Source organism: Sus scrofa, chromosome 14 (assembly GCF_000003025.6).
Source record: "Sus scrofa isolate TJ Tabasco breed Duroc chromosome 14, Sscrofa11.1, whole genome shotgun sequence".
NCBI classification, from domain to species: Eukaryota; Metazoa; Chordata; class Mammalia; order Artiodactyla; family Suidae; genus Sus; species Sus scrofa.
In genome coordinates, this window is record NC_010456.5 from 90,507,910 (window position 1) to 90,531,739 (window position 23,830).

The following is a 23,830-nucleotide window of genomic DNA, read 5'->3' on the forward strand; positions in this document are numbered from 1 at the left end:
TGGAACCTAGAAAATGCACAAAAATTTTAAGTCTAAATAATCATAAGATTATTGTATGAACAATCATTCTGTTGCCAACATGGCACCAAAATTAATACTTGAGCCACATTTAACTTATGTAAGGATCTGGCCCATTTGCAAAGTTTAGGATTAAGAAAGTGACTATTGTGTGCACTAAATACATTTCAAATGGTGCTATTTCAATGTCTTCTGCTCACCTTAGCCTTCTTTCGAAGTATCCACTTGTCTTCTCCTGAGGATAACTGGCTAAGGTTTCCTGTCTTCTTTCCTGGCAAGACCCAGTCAGCTGTGTTAAAGGGACACCACGAAGTTGGAAGCTTTTGTTTCCCAGCTCTGTCCTGGGTACTAGGCACTTCCTTGGAACATCCTTCTTTGCCTGAGGGGGTGATAAGCCACTCTGACAAGGGACTGTTCTTGATGATTTGGAAGGAATCAGCAATTCTAGAAGCCATTGCCTTTGATGACTTAACTTGTTCTGTTGCCTCTTTTCTGGATTGACAGAGCCACATATTCAGGGAATCTTTATGTTTCTCAGGCTCAGGTTTTGGTTCCACAGGCATACCATTTTTATCCTTTCCTTCTTTCTTCAGAAGCCATTTACACAGAGCTTCCTTCTCACAATTTTCATCACACACACACTCTGCAAAGCTTGTACAGGGCTCATTAGCTTTGCAGACCTCCTCTACTTTATATGGGTCTTGACGGTTCTGGACAAGCCAATCCTCAGTAATCACACTAGGAGTGGACAAGGGCTTCTTGGCCTCCAAGTGGTCATTCAGGCATTTCAGATTGCCCAGGTTTTCAATCTCCACACCTTTGGGCTGGTTACCTTGACAACTGGTACAGGAATCAGGCTTGACAAGCCAATCATTCACACTATAGGACTCCTGGAACACCTGGAACAAGAGCTTAAACTTCTCACTGGTTTCATAGCTGCCATTCCTAGGCTTCTCCAGCTTATGTGATTCCTGGGGAGTCATCAGCCAATCAGAGAGGTCCATCTCATCTTGGTCAAGAAGCTCTAGATCTCCAACCTTTTCAGTTTCAATGGAGTAAGAACTGGTAGTAGGAGAGCTGTTGCACTTTTCATAACTTGGTTTTTCAGAAACTTCTTGTTGCTGACCCTTGTGGAGCCAGTTTTCTAAGCCCTTTAGGTTACCCCAGACATTATTGAAGAAACTGCAGGCTCTGGCAGAAGTCTACACAAGAAGTACAAATATTAGTTCACCAGATTATTTATGATTCAATTCTAAGAGTTCTACTTGCATATTTACCACACTTCCTAATGTTTCTAAATTTAGGTATACAAAGCCAAGAGACAAAGGATTTCTCTATTGAGATTTTAAAATACATACAAGTTCATTAAAAACTTAATTTTCTGCAGTTTTTGAAAAAAGCAACGCTGGAGTTCTCTTGTGGCACAGGAGGTTAAGGATTTAGTGTTATCACTGCAGTAGCCTGGGTCGCTGCTGTGGCATGGGTTCAGTCCCTGGCCTGGAAACTTCCACATGCCATGAGAGCAGTCAAAAAAAAAAAAAAAAAAAAGCAAGACAAACTAGGAGAAAGCATTTGTAGCAATTCTACATAATGTGCCTTTATGAATAAGAAAGACAAAAATGAGCAAAAGGTGTGATTAGACAAGTCATCAAAGAAGGCTAATAAATACGAAAAATACTCCACCTCCTTAATAATCTAAGAAACTCAAGAAGTAAAATTTTTTTGCGTGTGAAATCAGAGAAAAAAAGAAGCTTGTAAATGGCTGTCACTACTAAGAGAAGTTTCAGGGAGGCATCTATCTTTGGTACTCTGCTAGTAGGGATATAAATTGCTACCACCTTCCTGGAAAGCTAAATTGACAGTATATATCAAATGCCTTAAAGGGTCTACAGACCTATAATCTAGGAATGCAATTTCTAGGAAATTACTTCTAAAGAACCAGTCAAGAATGTACATAAATTATTAGGTCCTGAATGTGTAGATGAAATTTATTTATATTCAGAAAAATGAGTTTAAAGCCAAACAATGATATTGTGAAGGATTTTATGGAAGAAATTAAATGACGTATTCATGCTCTATTAGTAAAAAAAATCTACTAGCCAAACAAGATTTACAGAATGATTTGTTTAAAGTATATGTATGCATAAAGAAAACATTAAAGCGGTTTGTCTCTGCATGTGGGATTATGGGCTTATATTTCTTTAGTTTCTTTCCTAAGCTTTTTTTATCTATAGCGAAGAGGTGTCACTGTAATAAAGAGTTATTAAAATATGTTTCCAGAAGTTCCCTCATCACTCAGCAGAAATGAATCTGACTAGCATCCATGAGGATGCAGGTTTGATCCCTGGCCTTGCTCAGTGGGTTAAGGATCCAGCATTACTGTGAGCTGTGGTGTAGGCCAGCAGCTGTAGCTCCAACTCAACCCCTAGCCTGGGAACTTCCATATGCCACGGATGTGACCCTAAAAAGACCAAAAAAAAAATGTTTCCCAGGAGTTCCCATTGTGGCGCAGTGGAAACGAATCTGGCTGGCATCCATAAGGATGCAGGTTCGATCCCTGGCCTCACTTAGTGGGTCAGGGGTCACAGCATTGCTGTAAGCTGCGGTGTAGGTCAGAGACACAGCTTGGATCTGCGTTGCTATGGCTGTGGTATAGGCCAGCAGCTCCAACTCCAATTCGACCCCTAGCCTGGGAACTTCCATATGCCTCAGGTGGTACCCTAAAAAGCAAAAATAAAAAATAAAAAAAAACAAATTGTTTCCCAGTCTAGAACTAAGAACTAAACAAGGATATATACTATCAGTTAATAACTAAGACTATCTACTACTACATCTCTCTCAAAAACAATAAAGTCAGCAACATACCTGACTATTTTCCAAGGTCTGTTTTTGGGTAAGCCAGTCCTGGAGGTTGGTGCTGGGTATGTAAGGAGCCTGGCGACCACTGGCAGGTTTGCTTCCAAGGAGCCATTCGCTGAGAGGGACAACTGCAGTGCTGGATGCTAACTTCTGCTAATTACATAATATTTTCTGCTTAACAAGGCAATGTCGAATGCAGTAGAAAATTCAACAGAAAAGCAGGAGACCCAAACTCTCTAAACTTGGTTTGGTCCTGACTCTGCCTAAGTCACATGACTTCCCTAAGCCTCCATTAACACAATTACAAAACAAGGAGTGTAGCTGATCTCCAAAATTCTTCTCAATTCAAAATATCTAGGATCCTATATTCACACTGTCTTCAGAAGTAAATCATCTCATGAACGATAAAAAAAAGGATTCCTAAGGGAGAACCAACCCAAGGAATGAGCTAATGGTAATTTCTTATGAACAACTAATTGATAACAATTATTTTCTTACTCAATGTTTCTAAAACCTTTAAATTTCTGACATTCAGTCTCAAGAGAAATATTTAATTGCATTAACTCATTACCATTAGTGCTTTTTTTTTTTAACAAATAAACAGCAAAAAAATAAAAAAGTGATACAATTAAAACCCTCAGAGATTCCTCCTTGTGGCTCAGTGGGTTAAGAACCCAACATAGTGTCCATGAGGATGCAGAATTAATCCCTGGCCTCACTCAGAGGGTTAAGGATCTGGCATTGCCACAAACTGCAGCAAAGGTTCAAAGGTTGCAGATGTGGCTCAGGTCCCATGTTGCTATGGCTGTAGTGTAGGCCAGCAGCTGCAGCTCCGATTTGACCTCTAGCCTGGGAACTTCCATGTGTTGCAGGTATGACTGTAAAAGAAAAAAAAAAAAACTTAAAAAATAAGCCAAGTAATAACTCAGTCACCAGAAATAAAATGACCTTTTACCTGCTCTGGAAATGGGATATAGCCTCTTTTCTCCAGGAAGGGCCCGATATTTGATGAACTAGCATGAGCCATCAGGTGCTCAGGAATTTGCTATAAGATAAAAGCAAATTAATCATGTTTACTAATGTATAATCTCTAAATTTCAAAAGTACTAAACAGAGTGTTGCCATTTCACTAGAATATTCTTTCCACTACATTCAGTGACCTATGAGGTAGTTATTAAATGAGAGAATTCTCTATTACAACTATCTTCTTGTAAGAAATCTTCACCAGAATTGGTAGTATTACTACTTTTAACAAGATCTATATGAAATCATGTTTGACTCTCTATATTAAAGATCATTGAAGACATAAATCTTTTTTTTTTTTTTTGCTCTTTTGGGCTACACCCACAGCATATGGAAGTTCCCAGGCTAGGGGTTGAATTGGTGCTATAGCTGCTGGCCTACACCACGGCAATGATGGCTCCGAGCCGCATCTGCAACCTATATCACAGCTCATGGAAATGCCGGATCCCCAACCCACTAAGTGAGGCCAGGGATTGAACCCTAGTCGGGTTTGTTAACCACTGAACCACGAAGGGAACTCCCAGGACATAAATTTTAAAGAAATATATAAATGTATTTGAAGAGATAAAGGTAAATTCTAGGGACTATCAATGAGTCAATACCATATTCCAAGAACTACCAGTCTAATGCTATATCGACTTAATCACAAGATGAAATTTCTGAAGTTTATCAACTCTCAAGAAAGCCACTATTCATACTGAAAACGTGGTATTTTTAAGACTATCTCTGAGGCCACAGACCTGAGCAGCTCACTATGAACCTTCTGAGATGAACATTACTCACGATGGTCTTGAGGGACCCAAATGTGGTGATGGCCTGGCGTAGAGCAGTTGTGTCAGTTTCAAAAAGCAGGACAGTCGAATCTTCAGGTTTGAGGGTCAAACCGCCCAGTCTGGAGAAAAAAATACACAAAACCTTTCTATTTTAAATATCCATTTCAAATTCACCCAAAATAAAACCAAATTGTGAGTTATGTGAAATGATTATACTTTTTAAACTCAACCAAAGGTAGATGACTTAACCATGCACCACCTACTATGACATTAAATATATAAAGCAGGGAGTTCCCGTCGTGGCACAGTGGTTAACGAATCCGACTAGAAACCACGAGGCTGTGGGTTCGGTCCCTGCCCTTGCTCAGTGGGTTAACGATCCGGCGTTGCCATGAGCTGTGGTGTAGGTTGCAGACGCAGCTCGGATCCCGCATTGCTGTGGATGTGGTGTAGGCTGGTGGCTACAGCTCCGATTCGACCCCTAGCCTGGGAACCTCCATATGCCGCGGGAGCGGCCCAAGAAACACCAAAAAGACAAAAAAAAAAAAAATAAAATAAAATAAATATATAAAGCAGGATGAGCTTATCACAGGAATAGAGAAGTCAAGTTAAATCCAAGACATGCAGTGAGTTATGAGATGACTCTTTTTTTTTTTTTTTTTGGCCCCACCTGCAGCATGTGGAAGTTCCCAGGCCAGGGACCAACCCAAGTTGCTACAGTGGCAACACCAGATCCTTAACCCACTGCAGCACAAGAGAATGCCCCAAATGACTTTTTCAATATGCCAAAGTCAAAGAGCCAAAAGACAAAACAAGCCAAAAGGGTCTTTACCTCTCCAGGCACACGGAGACTTGATTGGCTAGATCTTTGTTTTGGGTACACTCCAGCTGATGAATAAGACAATTGAACTGGCCCAGTAACTATAAGAAAAATGAAACCATCTAGCCACAATGATACTAAAAGCAACAAGTGTATCCAAGTTAAATAGCAAACATCACTTGAGATTAAATTTTTATCTGATTTATATTAATGCTGCATTACAAAAAAGACAATCTCTGGAAACCAGAAACTATATTCAAACCAAGTCCCTCTGTGCATCACAACCTCAAACATAGCCTGCAGTCACCTTACCCAGTAGAGCTGTTGGGCCTGCTGCTGAAGCGTTTCCTCTTTAAGCTGATAGATGAGATCCACCTGCTCATACAGCCACACTTCACGGCTTCGAAGGCATTCCAGGTGACGACTTATGCAGCTGTGAATCTGGGCTTTGACCTAGAAAAGACATATATGTTAGCTTCACTAGTGTTACAAACTCAAGGAATGGTATTTCTCACAGAATGGTAAGGTTCTTAAACTTCTGGGGGTCACAAATCTTTTTGATTATCCAACGACATCTATGGAGTGTCTCCCCAGAAAAACTGAGTACATTAAAAATTTTGCCTATAATTTCCGGGTTGACTGTCCCAAAGCCCATCTATGGAACCACCAAATTCCCATGGACCCAGTTTAAGAATTTCAGCCATAAAAGCATATCTAAGCTCTAAAATCCCCTTTCAATACCAATAGTGGATCAGGTTTATTTGGGGATGTCCTAAAGTAATCAATAGAAAATACAAGGATATGTCATATAATACTGATCCCCTTCAGTTTTACAAATTCATTAGTGAAATAAGACAAGAACATTAACTGAACAGCTAGCCCTTATTTCTTTTTCTCACCCTACAAATGAGCATTACGTTTACAGTAGGCCAACTTAATAAAGAGATGTGCCACTGCACGTAACAGCCAGAACACCATTAGAGTAGACAGTTTACGTAAAGATATAAACTAAATGTTACTGGAAACATACACAGTGCTTCAAAAGAGGGATATATATAAAAATCCTAATAAAATCATACCAGCTATAAATTATCCACAAGAATCCAAATAAGAAACCATATTTTAAAACATCTTTTCTATAAAGCTCTATCTCAAAGGCATGTAATACCTGGTCTAACCACTCGCCAACAGAAGGCTACTAGGCCAATGGAAGGAACAGACTTCATTCTGGCTTGCTCTAACAATTAAGTCATTTACAAAACCAGGCCACCACCAAAACCATGCCAATACCAAGTTAAAGATGGTAGGGGGCATGCTGAAGTGCCATGCTTTATGCGTCAACAACACAACTGAGCACTTCAATGAGCTGAGCTCATTCACGGTTACTTTTTAATTGATGGCAGTGCTTGGCAGACGGACCACACAGAGAAGCAATAAAAAATGCATGCTAAACTGAATTCTCTAAAGTGGTACAAGAGTTTGCATATTCTTCTAACATGTGTTTTTACTTTCCCTTTGGAATCAAAGGCACCAACAATTCAGGCAAACCATATAAGGCATCGAGTGAAAGTTTCTGGTTTAGGAGTTCCGTCGTGGCGCAGTGGTTAACGAATCTGACTAGGAACCATGAGGTTGTGGGTTTGATCCCTGGCCTTGCTCAGTGGGTTAAGGATCCGGCATTGCCGTGAGCTGTGATGTAGGTTGCAGATGCGACTGGGATCCTGTGTGGCGGTGACTATGGCTCTGGCATAGGCCGGCAGCTACAGCTCCGATTAGACCCCTAGCCTGGGAAGCCTCTACATGCCATGAGAGTGGCACTAGGAAAGGCAAAAAGACAAAAAAAAAGAAAGTTTCTGGTTTAGAGAAGCCAATCCCTTGGGCATGCTCTAACCAGCCCTGTCCTAAGAGTTCAGACAAGAGAAGAGAAAAGCACACACGTCACACCTCTCGCAAGTTATCTTTAATTTGCTGTTCAGCCCGAAGAACTCCACCAATAGCAAGCTCCAAGTCCCTCCGTGCATCACAACACCTCAAAAGAGGTTCTTTATTACTGGAGCAGCCATTCTGGTCCTGTGAGGTACTCATTCTGTTCACTGTTCCTTCAAAAGAAAAAAAAAAACCAAATTGCACCATAATTACAAGCATAAATCATCTTGCAATTATCCCCCAAATGATCATTCCAACCAACTCCCAGGTATTAACTACTTAGATTACTTTCAACATAGTACCTGGCACTTAGTACACTCTTAATAAATATTACCTCCTCTTCCCACCCACCACTGTTTTCCTGCCCAAAAATATTATGCATCTACTTTAGTAACACTTTACATGTGGAATAGATTATTTCTGAAAAAATACACTAAATTTTCCTGAACTGATATGACATATAGCCTCCAAAATGTTAACAGAACACTAGGATGTAAGTTTCTACTTATATACATAAAGACATAGGGGACATGTGTTCTTATTTTATAGATTTAGAGCTAAAGACTAAAAGGTCTAGAAGGACTCATAATTACTTTAAAAAGAAGTTTCAAAGCAATAACCCAACAAATAGAGTTCAGAACACTGTTTAGAGCTGGCATTTACCTAAATTTATTGAGAGGATTAAATTTATTTTTCATTTCTCCCCTTTGCCTTTTTGTTTGTTTTTTTCTGGCCACACCCACAGGATGTGGTATTCTCAGGCCAGCGATGGAACCTGGGCCACCAGAGCAACCCAAGCTGCTGCAGTGCCAAAGCCGGGTCCCTAACACACTGCATGCCATAAAAGAACTCCTTTTTTAAAAAATTTAGGAACAACTTAGACTTGCCTTCATAGCTAGGAAGCTTTCAAGAATGCAAATCTAACAAAATAATTTCATAGGATTCTGATATAAGGAAGTACTTACCGAAATTATGGGGAACTACAGAGGGTTTTCTAATAAGCTTAGGTTTACGAGTGAGGAGAAAGAGAAATAGAAAGAAGACCACATAGTCCAAAATATAATGAGACTGGGACAGAAAACTGTCAGAAAAGCAATGACGCAAAGCTTGACAAAAACTACTGAAGAGTAGTTTGGTGTCTATCCTGGATAGATCTAGAATCAGAGATGGTTTCTAAATAGAAAAAGAAAGCAGTGATCACTGTAGCCTAGCAAGGTTTCACTAAGCCTTGGGACACCAAAATTATCTCCTTCTTGCATAGTTTTACTAAACTGGCCAGTCAATGTAATCCTGTAGACACACCATATCTGGACAGATAGCAAGACCTGGGACAAGGTTGTATACTACCTTTGTGGACAAAGTGAACATGGGCAAAACAGAAGGACAACTAAATTGAGTAAGATTATTTTTTAGAAAGTACTCAAAGATAATGGGTTGAAGCCAGTCTGTTTTTAGAGTATGCCCCTGTTTTCCCCAATTACTCAACTGTTTTCCATAATTGCTTGGATCAAAACATAAAAGGCAGACATTAAAGTTAGAGATAACATGGGCTGTAACAAAAATAGATTTCAAAACAATCTCTACATAGCTGATAAATCTTATAAAACAAAAGTAGATTTTTTTTTTTTTTTTTTTTTTTTTTGTCTTTTGTCTTTTGTTGTTGCTATTTCTTGGGCCGCTCCCGCGGCATATGGAGGGCAGCATATGGAGGTTCCCAGGCTAGAGGTTGAATCGGAGCTGTAGCCACCGGCCTACGCTAGAGGCACAGCAACGCAGGATCCGAGCCGCGTCTGCAACCTACACCACAGCTCACGGAACACCGGATCGTTAACCCACTGAGCAAGGGCAGGGACCGAACCCGCAACCTCATGGTTCCTAGTCGGATTCGTTAACCACTGCGCCACGATGGGAACTCCGATTTTTTTAACTTAAATGGGGAAAGACAAAATGAAAGAGAATAACTTTGTTTAAAAGGATGGAGATTTTGGGGTTCCCATCATGGTGCAGTGGAAATGAACCTGACTAAGAACCATGAGGTTGCAGGTTCGATCCCTGGCCTCGCTCAGTGGGTTAAGGATCTGGCATTGCTGTGAGCTGTGGTGTAGGTCGCAGACGTGGCTCAGACACCGCATTGCTGTGGCTATGGTGTAGGCCAGCAGCTATAGCTCCGATTGAACCCCTAGCCTAGGAACCTCCATGTGCCACAGGTGCGGCCCTGAAAAGACAAAAAAAAAAAAAAAAAAAAAGATGGAGATTTTTAACTGAAAGCTCTATATGAGTTAACAATATGCTGGATCTCAAGTGAAAACAACTTACTATTTCCATTTACCAAAAGAACAGCATTTGCCACAGGACTAATCTGTTCTATGTTTATTAGACTAATTCAGAAATTTCTGAACCACCACCTTTAAAGAGAATCATTTACAAAAAAGGAAAAAGCCTCGAAACCATGAAAAATTGCTCCAGGAAGGGAGACTGTTTAGTCCAGATAGAAGTAGTCTCTGGGAGGACAAGATTACCATCCTGGAGTATGTGGAGACCTGTCAAATAGAATTAGACTTGTTCAGAATTACCCAAAAGGAGTAGGGGAGGATTAACAGAAGTCATCTGTGTTCATATAAATGAACTTCCTAACCATCCTGAAGGCAATGACCTTCTCAGAGAAGCAAAGCCCCTTTCAGCTGAAGAGCAGTCTACCCAGTCTGCTCCAAATGGCTGACTGCTCATCTGAGACACAGGGAACCTGGGCCTATACTGCATCTTCAATCCAAAGTTTAGGGTCAGGTGGCTAGCTAAAAGCTGGAAAGGGCCAAACATAGTGCAATTCCCCACCCTCAGAAATAAAACAATGGGAGGAAGAAGCCCAGTAGGCTTTCTTTTGAGCATCTTATTCAGGAACTAGAGATCCTATAAAGAACTGAAAGATTCAGGAAATTTTCTGACTTCCTCTTGCTATTTTGTTGCCACAGTCTGTTTGCCCATTTTCATCTCTAAAACAGAAGGGCTTCATGAACCCAATTCAATAGGAATCCCCTTGGAGATTTTTGCCAACTCTTAAAAAACACCAAATGTAGCTATCTGATACTTTTTTACACTGTAAGCTGCCTTGTTTTAAGCACCCATTAGTGTACACTTGGTGCACGTTGTTGGAACTTTGAAAAATACCTGCATAACATGAGTGAAAAGCTGACTCATATTCCGAGAGTGGAGTATCACCTCATTACCAGAAATTACTTCATTTTGCACTTAAATTAGCTATGTGCAAAGCACGTTTAGCTGTTTTTCAAATGTATTAGCAACTTTTACCAGTGCCCAATTTTCCACCCGTAGGTCCTCACCTAAGGATTTATATGGAATGCCACAATGCCTAGCTCAGAGGAAAATTTAATCAGTAAAATTAAACAAAATGCTGCTTCACAATGTCAAAAGCCCTAGAGCTCTAGATCATGTGGAAGACAAATTCAAATGCCCATGGTACTAACTTACAGAAGTAAGTCTTCTCAAGTCAATCACAAGTACTATACAATTGCCTAACAAGAACAGAATATGACAAAAGTACATAAATTGGATTTTCCCCTTATCAGCTGAGAAAAGAAGGTAGGAGATTTAAAAGTTACAAAATGGATTTTTTACCCTACGTATTTATCCTTTGTTTTCAAATTAAAATGAAATAGGCATCTTATTAGAATAAGGGTCTTTAGAGCCCATTTGTTAGCCACTAAGAAAAACCTGTTTCAAAAAGAATTTGAAAGAGAATGGATGTGTGTTCCTGTATAACTGAATTAATTTGTTGTACAGCAGAAATTATCACAACACTGTAAATCAACTGTAAATCAACTACATTTCAATAAAACTTTAACAGTGAAAAAAAGAAAAAAGAACCTATTTAATTTCTTTATGCCAGTCCTGGGATGCCTGTCCCTTTGCTGCCCCTGCTGTGTGGAGCAGTCAAGGGGCAGTCAGCTTCCATAAGCCTAGATTCCAAGAAAGGAGCTGTGCAAAGGTCTGCCTTCAGTGAGGAGGAAGCCCTCCAAGCTGAAACCAAGAATTCCTCCACACAGGTGAATTCAAACCACCATAAAGTGAAGCCTGAGCTAGTTTTATAAAATGTCACATCCAAAGAGACTCAAATAAGTTATCTAGCTCACATGGGCAATTTCAACAATTTACCATTTGTTTCAGGTTAGACAACCAGTGTAACGAGCATGAGGGTTAAAAGATTACTCTGAGGTCTACAAAACCAGAATTCTGGCTTTATTTGCAAACTTGAGACACAGGAGCTAGACACTTAACCTTTTTGGACCTCAATATCCTCTGGGAAAAAAAAACAGAGACAATGACAGTAGCTACCAAGTGCTGCAGTGAAGTTAAAGAGAGACAACATCTGCCTATAATCACTTAACCCAGCCTCGTATACACCACATTTTTTAAGGCTTTTGCTGTTTTTGTTCTTAGGTTTAGCTGAGTTATGGGGACCTAAGGAACTTCAACCTTTGGACTACAGAAAACAGTACTGACGCTAGAAAAGGCTTTGAAGTGAGGACGCCCTGGCTTAGACTCATACAGCCATTAATCAATGCTATAACTTCGGATCATTTACCCTTTTTGAACCTAATGTCCTAATTATAGATGAAGATAACAATACCTACTTCATAGACTTAGGGGGAAGGATATTTAATAATAAACTAGCTCCCCATCTACACTCTCACTATTTAACATAGCAAAAGGCAAGTTGTTTTCATGGCAAAAACTCAATAGTCTAAACCCTCTAATATACACCAAGTATATACATTTTTTGCCTGTTTTCTTACCAGTGAAAAGACTGGATTTCAGCTCTAATTCTAAAATTCAAATCAATGAAAGACTACTAAAAATGTCTTTTTCTTTTACCTTTATAATCCGAACTACTGCTTTACCACCTTCAAAATTAGGGTGCCTTACACATGATTTTTTTTTTTTTTTTTGAGACAAGTTAAATGTCTAAGTGCTTTCTAAAACTTCCCTGCCCCTAGGATCCCTGTCCTAGGTTTTGGGGGAGGTAAGAAATCAAGAGGGAAACACACAGATCCTTCAAACAAATAAATAAAGCTCCAGGGAAACCTGGAGCTCTCCTTGAAGAGTTCTATAAACTATATATGCCCCTTTTGCACAATGCTTTGCACAAACCTAGTTATGAAATCCAAAGATCATGGAACCAGAATTGAGCAACGAAGTCACAAACGAAGCTAAGTACTTATCACAAGTTTAAAAATTTCCTAAGAGCTGTAACTCTCTTGTGACCAACACAATTTAAACCACAATTTAAAGTTGGAAAAAACCATAATGATCTCTTTAGAGACTACTCTCATTTTTATAAAAGAAACCACAAAGGCCTAGATACTTTAAATGACCATCTAAAGGGCCATAGCCATAAAAGGTAGATTTGTCTTTAGAACTAGGACTCTTAGGATCTAGTCCTGAATTCTCTCCCTCTGACCAGCTTCTTCTTCCTTTAGTTTATTATCATCCATAAATTATTTTTATTTGTGAACACTAGAGATTAAAACTAACATTCTACTCTTTTTTTTTTTTTTTTTTTGGGCTATTTCTTGGGCAGCTCCCGCGGCGTATGGAGGTTCCCAGGTTAGGGGTCCAATCGGAGCTGTAGCCACTGGCCCAGGCCAGAGCCACAGCAACGTGGGATCTGAGCCGCGTCTGCAACCTACACCACAGCTCACGGCAACGCCGGATCATTAACCCACTGAGCAAGGGCAGGGACCGAACCCGCAACCTCATGGTTCCTAGTCGGATTCGTTAACCACTGTGCCACGACGGGAACTCCAAAACTAACATTCTAATGGGTTACTATCAGAACAACTTTCATTAGGAATCTCAGTCCATTCTCACAGTTCTCAATAAATTATAACAATTTTTCAGAACCTTCTTCCTTAGATAATGCTAACAAAAATAAACAGTATTCTTGCATGTCATGATAGGCTCAGAATAACCAAAACACTTCCAAGTATGAAGGATAGGCACAAGAGCCCTGGGTTCTGATCTCACATCTTATCACAACCACTCTGCATTCCATTCGTCCCTCCGAATGAGGCTAAGACTACATGCCACTTCTTCTTTTTTTTTTTGCTTTTTAGTACCACACCCACGGCATATGGATTCCCAGGCTAGGGGTCCAATTGGAGCTACACCTGCCAGCCTATGCCACAGCCAGAGCAATGCCAGATCCAAGCTGCATCTGCGACCTACACCATAGTTCACAGCCACACCAGATCCTTAACCCACCGAGTGAGGCCGGGGCCGCGTCCTCATGGATCCTAGTCAGCTTCGATGAGCCACGACGGGAACTCCTGCAAGTCATTTCTGTTCCTTCCAGTCACACTGTTCCTCCCCCTTCCCACCGGGCCTTCCCCTCCAAAACAGATATCCACTTTTTACTTATTTTCCTAGCATCTAATTCACTGCTAGAAGACCAAGCCCTTAAAAAGAAAAAAGAAAAAAAAAAATCGTAGGAAACTTATGGTCTATGAATTTCTAAGTTTGAAATACAACTACCAATTTGGTTATCTCTGATGAAACAATATGTATAAGATCATTTGTACACATTTTCAGGGAAAAAAATTATAAATTATAGAATAATAGTCTGCAATTTCATTTGAGGCATTTCTTTACTTGGTAGGTTCTTTCTACTTATTCTCAGTTCAAAAAAATAAAAGGTTGTTTTTATATCAAAATTCATTAATTCAAAGGTTATAATATGTGTATCTTACCCTAGCCCTTTAATTCTTTAATAAGTAGTTTCTGAAATTTAGGATCTGATTCTCTGTAATGTTGGTTTTGGGTTTTTGTTTTGCTTTGTTTTTTAGGGCCACCCTTGCGGCATATGGAGGTTCCCAAGCAAGGGGTATAACTGGAGCTGTAGCTGCCAGCCTGTGCCACAGACAAAGCAACGCAGGATCCGAGCCTCGTCTGACCTACACCACAGCTCACTGCAACACCAGATCCTTAACCCACTGAGCGAGGCCAGGGATCGAACCTGCATCCTCATGGATGCTAATCAGATTCGTTTCTTCTGAGCCACGACGGGAACTCCTGTAATGTCTTAAAAGCCACGTAAATAAAGGTTAATGCCTGAAGAAACAAACAAAAATTAGGTAATAATAAATTCACGATAGCATATTTTAGGACCGTTTTAACATTTCAGACCTTACGGCACTCAGATATGTCTACCTTCATCCATGTTAACTATGAGCAATCAATCCTAGCACATCAGCCTTCTGAAGCAATAACTGAAAACTAACCACAAAATTGGTCATTACAATCTAATGCCAAGTAAGACATTTCTAATTAAAAAGCAACAGTGATTCATGTGACTTTCCAGGTTCCCCGAACTTTCTAAGAGCACAGCCGCCCTAAGAAGACCCGACCGGGTCCTGTCTGGAAGCTGCAGCTGCGGGTTGCCGCTCCTCTTCGAAGCGGGCACCTGCAAGGCTTGACTAGTACGCACACAGCCCAGGCCCATTCCTGGCCGGTCAAGAAGAGCCCACCCCGAGGTCCCTCTGTGGCCCCGGCTGCCAGACTTACCTCGTAGGCCAGGTCCCCACCGCGCGAGCTGCCGGGCAAGCAGGAGGCTGTTTTATTCAGCAGTGGGTGAGGTGCCCCAACCTGTAAGAGGCGCCCCACCCAGCCGGCACGTCTGGCAGCGGCCCACGGGCAGGAGGGAGCGCGCATGTCGGCAGCAGAATGGAGCTGAAGGCTCCGCCCACTCGGGCCGCCCACTGGACCCTCCCCGCACCTAGAAGACCCCCAAACTTCCGCAAAGCTCCGACAAGGCTCCAACGCCGCTTGAGTTCTGGGCAGGACGCCACCATCCCCGCCCCACTGCTCAGGGCGAAGCCGGCTCGCCAAGTCCTGACCCATGCCCAGGGCTTCTCTCCAGCCGCTTCTCGACCCACCTGCTCCAGCGATTAGCCTGTATCCACACCCCAAATCATCAAGACACCTTGAAGGATTTTGCCGCTAATCACTATAGAGAAATAAATGTCGGTCAGATGGGAGGCTTCTGGAGTTATTACTGGAATGTACCTGCCAGTAGCTCGTGACTCTTCAAGATTACCACTGTCAGCCTAGCTGGGGTTTAGCCCAGCTGGGGTTCAGCCCGTGGCTTTTGTAGTGACACACCTCAACCTGTACCCCAGTGTCTCCCTGTTTCTCTCTCTCTCTCTCTCTCAAACACACTCCCAACATGACCTCGGTCCAGTGCTTTTTTTAACACTCATGGATGCTTTTCATTCAATAGGTTGACTGAGCACCCAACCAGATGTCAAGCTCTATTCTAGATGCTGGGAATACTAGCACCAGTAATGAACAGGAAAGTCCTACCTACGCGGAGAGACAGTAATACATAGTAGTTAAGAGAATTGACTCTGGAGCTAAACTGTTTAGGTACAAAACCTGGCTCTGCCATTTAGATACTGTGTAACCTTAGGCAAATGCCTTAACCAACCTATGCCTCAGTTTCCCCATCTGTAAAATGAGGACAATAATAATGGACCCAACTCAATGAGAATTATATGTATATATATTAAAAAATGCTTAGTGCCTGGCACACAGTACTTCCTGTCTGATGATTAGCATGCTCATGATACTACTAGTCTGACGCTCTTTTCTCCAAAAATAATCCTTATAGCCTATATATCCAATCAGGCCAGAAGACAAACTCTACATAGCATTGTTATTCCCTTTAAATCAATTTTTAACATAAAATACTTGCTCTTGTCTATGCACATGAAGCTATTTTCATAAACAGTGAGAGCAAAGCAAAACCACTTGACAAAAGCAAAGGCCACCAGACACTAAAGACCATCACCCTGAATTAAGCATTCCTCAGAGTTCAGATGAATCTGAAATGGAAGCTCCTGTTTTAACTGTGATGCACAGTTTCTGGGATCCCTTTTCAGATATTCACCACCGAAAATGAGAAAATAATGTCTCTCTTAATTCAATATATTTTCATTGGATAACATACTTCATGAAGATACAAAAAAAGCTAGACATCTCTGAATGATGAAAGTTAAATTCTGATGGCCCTTTGTATTTTGTCAATGGCTAGAAAGAAGGAATTCTGTCTATAAAAACATAATTAATGTCAAAACTGTCATCTCTCTTTCATATGTTCCAACAAAATAGTCACAATGTAAACTGAGAAAGAACTTTGTTGACCATCACCTATATATAACCAGTGGTCTCTATGTCCTCTCTAAAGGATCCTGACCAGTGCCACAGCACGCTAAATGCTCCAGCTCTCCTTCACTTGAACTAATTTATACAGTTACTGAGATTCAGTGTTATTCCGTCAGTTTATGACAGCTTTAGCTGTTACTATAATGACATGATTTATTAAATAATGTATAAACATAAAAAGACTGGAAAGGGGAAAAAATCATAAAAATCTAGAAGAATTCTGCATTCAGACCACTTTGCAGGCACTTCTTTACTCCCTTAAGTTCCATTATTTGCCCTTACAATTTTATGAAAAGTTTAGTTTCTAAAGAGGGAAAAAGTCATATGGCATTTTACCTCTCTTCTGCTTCAAGATTTCTGTGCTGGAGTTCCCGTCGTGGTGCAGTGGTTAACGAATCCGACTAGGAACCATGAGGTTGCAGGTTCGGTCCCTGCCCTTGCTCAGTGGGTTAACGATCCGGCGTTGCCGTGAGCTGTGGTGTAGGTTGCAGACGCAGCTCGGATCCCGCACTGCTGTGGATGTGGTGTAGGCCGGTGGCTACAGCCCCGATTAGACCCCTAGCCTGGGAACCTCCATATGCCGCGGGAGCGGCCCAAGAAATAGCAAAAAGACAAAAAAAAAAAAAAAAAAAAAAAGATTTCTATGCTATCTCAAAACAAGAGAATCATCCATTTCCTAGTAGATTAGTAGATCATCTCATCTAAAGACAGCATAAACTACAATTCTCCAGTGTCTCCCCACCTGTCTACAAGTCCAAATAAATTTCTTTAATAAATAAAGTTGTCTACAGAGTTCTCGTCATGGCGCAGGGGTTAACGAATCCGACTAGGAACAATGAGGTTGCGGGTTCGATCCCTGCCCTTGCTCAGTGGGTTAACGATCCAGCGTTGCCGTGAGCTGTGTAGGTCACCGATGCAGCTCGGATCCCACATTGCTGTGGCTCTGGCGTAGGCTGGCAGCTACAGCTCCGATTAAACCCTTAGCCTGGGAACCTCCTTATGCCGCAGGAGTGGCCTAAGAAATGGCAATAAAAGACAAAAAAATAAAAAAATTAAAAAAAAAATAAAGTTGTCTGGCTTCTGGCTTCAGCCTGCTCTCTTGCTATTTCCTCAGAGCAACCCCATACCGTGATCTTCTGGACAGCTGTTCCATGCATAGTCCAGGCTGGTTCGCCATGTCCACCTTGGCTTTCCCAGCTCTCTCTGCCAGCAATGCCAGTTCCTTCCCTTCTCCCCACCTGTCTGCTTTTCCACCGATGCTTAAGTCACCACATTATTAAGCCTTTCCTGACCAAGCATCTCACTCCTCAATACTTTGGGCAAATAGAGTTAGCTGCTGCCTCCTCTGGCCTCACTGTAATCTGTATAAGTTTCCAGCATACGTGTATAACATATGTTACCCTCACTTTACATGTCTGCCTCCTTAGCCTGAGAGGTCCCAGAGAGAACCAACCATGCATTATTTGCCTATGTACACCCTAGTGCTCAACAAACAGGTACAGGTATCTTGGAACTACCAACCTCCTTGACATTCTATGCACTCTACTGAACTGACATAAAGAGAATGGCATCCCTGGAGCTGTGCAGTGCTGTAGCCCTCAACTCACCAGAGGCTTAATATGTGTTTGATAAATGGATGGATGAATAAATGATAAATGAATGCTCAAGTTCAGACCAGCCACAATAAGGATAGTATGGTTCTGCTTCAAATGTAAGTAATCAACTTGATGTTCCACTAAGGTCTGCATTAATTCAGAAAGGTTTTTCAGAGGTGGAAATGTTTCTAACATTAACTGTAACTTATAGTTTTCTTTCAAAGATAAAGCTAGCAAGGATATTGCTACTGAAACTACCATTCCAGGACAGGCATTGAGATAGTGTCTTTCCTGAAGCCAGACCCATCAAAGCTCATCGATACAGATTCACAAACAGCAGCTGATTTGTGAGTTAAAAGGGAAACATTAACTGTATTTACAGCCAAGTCTGGATTTTTTTTCCCTCAGAGTTTGCAGTACCACAGAAATTCCAGCTGACATTACAGAAGTCTGGTAGGCTTTCATAACTTGGGCTATGCCTTATCTTCAACTTGACACTTCTTCATAATACAGCCAAGGTTACATAAACATGTTATTTATCTACCACCACAGTAATATTTTATTCTTGACTTTATATGGTAAGCATCTTGTAGTTTTCCCCCATAGGAGTAAGCAAGTGATAAAATATTTCCCCTCCTCTAAAGCCTAGGGGACTAATAATAAAGCCAAAATGAAACTCAAAATATCCCCAAGATCATATTCTTATGAAATTTTTAATTACCCAAGTATGAAAATACTTCTTGTCTTTGATCAACCCACAATAAAAACCTTTTAATCTATTTTTCCAGTTACTCACTCCTTCACTGAACAAATCTTCACGTTTGTAGAGCACTCGAGGCAATGCTAGATAAGAGGACTATTTGGCCTCAAAAGTGCCCCCAGGGAGTTCCCTGGTGGCTCAGAGGGTTAAAGAGCTGGTGCTGTCACTGCTGTGGCTATTTACTGCTGTGCTGTGGGTTCAACACCTAGTCCAGGAACTTGTGCATGTCACAGGCATGGCCAAAAAGAGAAAAGTGCCCCCCAAACATACTCCTAGCCTCAAAGAACATCTTGATTCTACTGCATAATGAAGCCAAGCAAAATCAGGGATGATGACTTAGGATAAGAATGGCTAAGAGAGTTAGAATGAAGCGTTCGTATCAGAAGCTAAGTAAAATGAACACCCTCAGAATAACTTTCTGTTTACTTGCCAGTGACTCTATCTAGTTCAAAGAGTGAGGATGACACCCCAGGATCTGAGGTATTATAGGCAAGGTGGAAAGTTTGTAAACTTGACTATAATGTTACAATTTAACAAGCAAAGAGGACAAGCTGAGAAGGACTATATGGCAGCTCCTCTAACTGACAAGTATAGAAACACTATTAAAGCAATTCATCAGAGCAAAAGTGGTCAGCTTGGTCCCCTATCAGCCTAGGCCATCTGCTTGTTCCTGTCTTCTATGTTGCAATAGTGTACTTAGACACACAAATACTGAAAACAAAGCCAAAATGAAAACCCAGAATAAAGTTTTAAGAGGACCAAAAAAGTAGCATTAAGAGTAATAAAACTAAGGTTCCCCGTCCTGGCTCAGGAGAAACGAATCTGACTAATATCCACGAGGAAGGACGCAGGTTCAATCTATGACCTGGCTCAGTAGGTTAAGGATCCGGTGTTGCCATGAGCTGTGGTGTAGGTTGCAGACACAGCTAGGTTCTGGAGTTGCTGTGGCTGTGGTGTAGGCCAGCAGCTACAGCTCTGATTCGACCCTTAGCATGGGAACTTCCATATGCCGAGGGTGCAGCCCCCAAAAAAAAGACCAAAAAAAAAAAAAAAAAAGTAATAAAACTCCCATAGAATCTAGAATCTACAGTTCCTTCAGTTAACTGAACTTAACCTAATACATATATGTTGGTTGGTCTCTTATTATAATCACTTTAGACTTGCAACCTAACCAGTTTGTATCCAGGGACAGAGTTCACTGACTTCAGTAACACTGAGAAAGTGCTCTCCATTCCAGTAGTACATTCCACTGTGTATCCTGCATAGTGACAAGTTCTTGTTCTCTGAGTCTGAGTATAGTTTTCTGGAAAGAGTCAAAGATTAATATATGCAAACCACTTACAATAGTGCCTGACACACAGTAAGAGATATAGATATTAGCTATTTTCATTACTTTTGATAAGAGAATGGGGTATGATAATAAAGCAAGACATTTTAGGTAGTTCATCAGTGAAATAAGTCACCCTCATCTCTCTCCAGTGTTCCTGCAGAAACTTCATTACTGCTGCCCACTCCTCCTCTCCTATGCTCACTCAGTCCAGTCACAATGGCCTCTTTGCTGCTCCTCCAACATACCAATGATGCCTCATGGCCCTGGCATTTTCCTCCAGATATGGTGCACTCTCCTTCTCATCCTTAGAGTAATCTTCTTCACTATCCCATATGAAATAAGTCTTCCTTCCACATATTCCCCCTTAATATATTTTTTAACTACCTTCATAGTATTTTTCACAATCAGACATGTAGAAACTATCTATTTTTCTAAACGCACTTCAGAAAACACACTGGAAGGTATGTTCCACACAAGTTGGACTTTCTCTTTTTGTTCATTTTTATTTTTATTTTTTGGCCTTTTAATTTTTTTGTCTTTTTAGGGCTGCACCCGCAGCATATGGGGAGGTTCCCAGACTGGGGACCGGTCGGAGCTGTAGCAGCCGGCCTACATCACAGCCACAGCAACTCAGGATCCAAGCTGCGTCTGCAACCTATACCACAGCTCACGGCAACAGCAGATCCTTAACCCACTGAGTGAGGCCAGGGATCAAACCCGAGTCCTCATGGATGCTAATGGGGTTTGTTAACTGCTGAGCCACACAAGGAATTCCTCTTTGTATTCATTTTTATACAGTGGTGTTCAGTAAATATTTGTTGGAAAAATGAATTCAGGAAGTATTTAATATATCTATGTGCCAAACTTTTATTTTTACACATTATCTCATTTAGTCCTCACAAAACTTTAAGGTACTTATACATTATCCATCACAATTTTAAAAACAAAGAAACTACGGCTTGACAAGGTTAGATATATTACTTAGAGTCACAGGCTTCCAAGTAAAAGAAGCAAGATTTAATCCTAGATTTGAGTCTAAAGTCTCCAACCACACTATGTTTGTTGAAGGGATCATTTAAGTACTAAGATTTTAGGCATTCATTCAACAAATATTTACTGAGTGCCTCATACTGTGATAGTCCCTGAGGATATAAGCATCTAGAGGAAAATTTGTGCCACTGATTCACCAAAAACTAAGAAAAAAAAGGAAACTTTGAAATAAGAGACAGATTTAGAAGTCCTTCTGCAACAATGACTGGTTCTGACTGCCCTCCAGTATGCTAACACTTACTCTACAAGGGAAATTATCATACAACACTAGCTAAGAAGCTGGGGTGGAGGAACGTGTTATCAGAATAGCCTGTGCAGTTTTATGAAGCCCCTCCACAGGTTTCTGAGATTCTGGCACAGCTAAACTGACTTAATCTTAATAAAATGGGGGTGAGGCAGGGAGCCTTATGTAATTCTAAAATAAGAACTCTTCTCCCTCTTTGAGAATCACATCTTCCTTTCCCTACATAGCTTACCATACTTCTCCACTTTTGAAATACCTGTAATGTAACTGTAGAAGTTTATTTAGACACAAAATACAGTATCATAAAACTTTAGATCATTTTCACAAAAGTTCCATAGAGAAAGGGGAAGGAGAAATAAAATGTAAGAAATGTTACTGTGCTAGCCTTTACATATATCATCATACCTACTTAACAAATCTGCAAGCTAGCAAACTTTGAAAGAGCAACCAAGTAACTTGCCTGAAGGCACATGCACCACACCCTCACCTCCATTTGGGTGAGTCTTCCTCAAAGGCTCCGAGGTTTTTTAAAGTTCAGAAATGTCACACCAAGACATTTTTGCAGAAATGAACCAATTATGATTTCCTGCCCCATCCTAACCCAGTAAGGCTCAACAGTCCCTACAACCATATGTCCGTATTATCAGGTGGGCGGTGGAAACAGTTACGCGATGGGGAACCTTACCCTGATTAGGAAAAAAAAAAAAAAACACAAAAAGGCGAAAAAAGCTCTGCCTTTGTGGGTCAAATAGCCTGCAGCTCTCTGCCTTTGGCCATTCTTGATCGCATCATCCCATGTTGTATCATGTGGCACTTAAGACTATTTATGAATATTGTTTCTGCTACAAGAATTTATTTCCATGAGAATAAGGTCTGTGCCCACTCTTTTTTCATTGCCATATCCTCAACATCCTGAACATATAGGCACACTATAAGTGACTGTTGGTGGAACTGGCAAGCCTCGCTCTTCTCAGCTATAAAAAGGAGGTAATCAAGCTACCTCTTGGTATTGTTGGGCGAATTACATTCACCTTACAGTAAAACACTGTGTTGGCAGGTAGAGGGCCGAAAAAAATATTATCTTCTTTGAGCTCCCACCCAACAGGCTATGTTCTGGAAAATGGGCCTCTCCCCTCTCCAAAAGACCCAGGCGAGAGCGAGCAAAAACCTGAAGCTGTCACACCCGGGGCGCGGGGGGGAAGGCGGGCGGACAAGCAGGGGGAGGTGGTCCCCAGGCCAGCTTGTCTAAGGCCGAAGAGGCGGAGGACAGGCCGGGGCCGGGAAGGGAGAAAGAAGTGGTCCTCGGGCCAAGAGAGGCGAGGGCCGGGGAGAGAACAGGCCCTGGCCGGCGGGCAGGCAAGAAGACGTGGCCCCCGGGTCGGGCGGGTCTAAGGAGAGGCCAGCCTTTAAAGGTAGGCCCAGACAGGGCCGGGCTGGTCCAACAAGCAGTCATGGCTCCCCAAACCGACCCGCCACGTGAGAGCGGTAGGAGGCAAGCTCGCCCCGGGGCCCCCCTCCGGTTCTTACCACCTCTGAGCGCGGCTCCCGGCGATCCGAGGAGACCTTGGCGGACTGAGACGCGGCCCAACACGAGCCAAGGTCTGAAAGGCAGAGTTCTCGCGAGAACACAACCTTCTTCTCAAGTCTCTTATCACAAATTTGACAGTCTCGCGAGATCTCTACTAGGGTCTGCCCAAGGTCCTTGCCTGCCCTCCACAGGGCGCAGGGGGTAGGCGCATACATTTTCCTGGGCCCCAAAGAATAAGATTAAAGGAGAGAAACGTTTGTGAAGGCAAGCTGTTAGGAGGACTATCCTGAGTGATTCTCTCACACCAAATGTCCTCACGATGTAGATATTTTTTTAGCCTTAACGTACATATGCAGAAGTAAATGTCAGAAACAAAAGGACAAATAGATGATTCCGTTTATATGAGGTACTTAGAATAGTCATAGTTATAGAGACAAAATAGTAGTTGCCACAGGCTTGGGGAAGAGGAATTATTGTTTAATGGGTACAGACTTTTAGCTTGGGATGATGGGAAGTTCTGGGTATGGATAGTCACACAGCAATTCGAATGTACTTAGTACCACTCAACTGTATACGTAAAAATGGTTAAAATGGTTATATATATGTAGTGACCAGATATTAAAATAAGAACCTTTCTGTCCCAGTTTTGACAGAGGTTCCCATTACT

At 41.5% G+C, this 23,830-nt stretch overlaps 1 protein-coding gene across 13 annotated transcripts in view; it reads right to left on the reverse strand.

The window, feature by feature from the left end:
• The window catches only part of NCOA4 (nuclear receptor coactivator 4), a 25,689-nt gene extending 2,296 nt beyond the window's left edge, over positions 1 to 23,393 (reverse strand). For 2 of the 13 annotated variants that reach the window (XM_005671215.3, XM_021071967.1), the window contains exons 1-8: positions 23,163 to 23,297; positions 7,438 to 7,592; positions 5,806 to 5,946; positions 5,506 to 5,594; positions 4,684 to 4,792; positions 3,833 to 3,922; positions 2,884 to 3,030; positions 219 to 1,220 (exon numbers count right to left, since the gene is read on the reverse strand). In XM_005671215.3, coding sequence (XP_005671272.1) covers positions 219 to 1,220; positions 2,884 to 3,030; positions 3,833 to 3,922; positions 4,684 to 4,792; positions 5,506 to 5,594; positions 5,806 to 5,946; positions 7,438 to 7,578 — 1,719 coding nt within the window. In that variant the 5' untranslated portion in view covers positions 7,579 to 7,592; positions 23,163 to 23,297. 13 annotated transcript variants of the gene reach the window in all.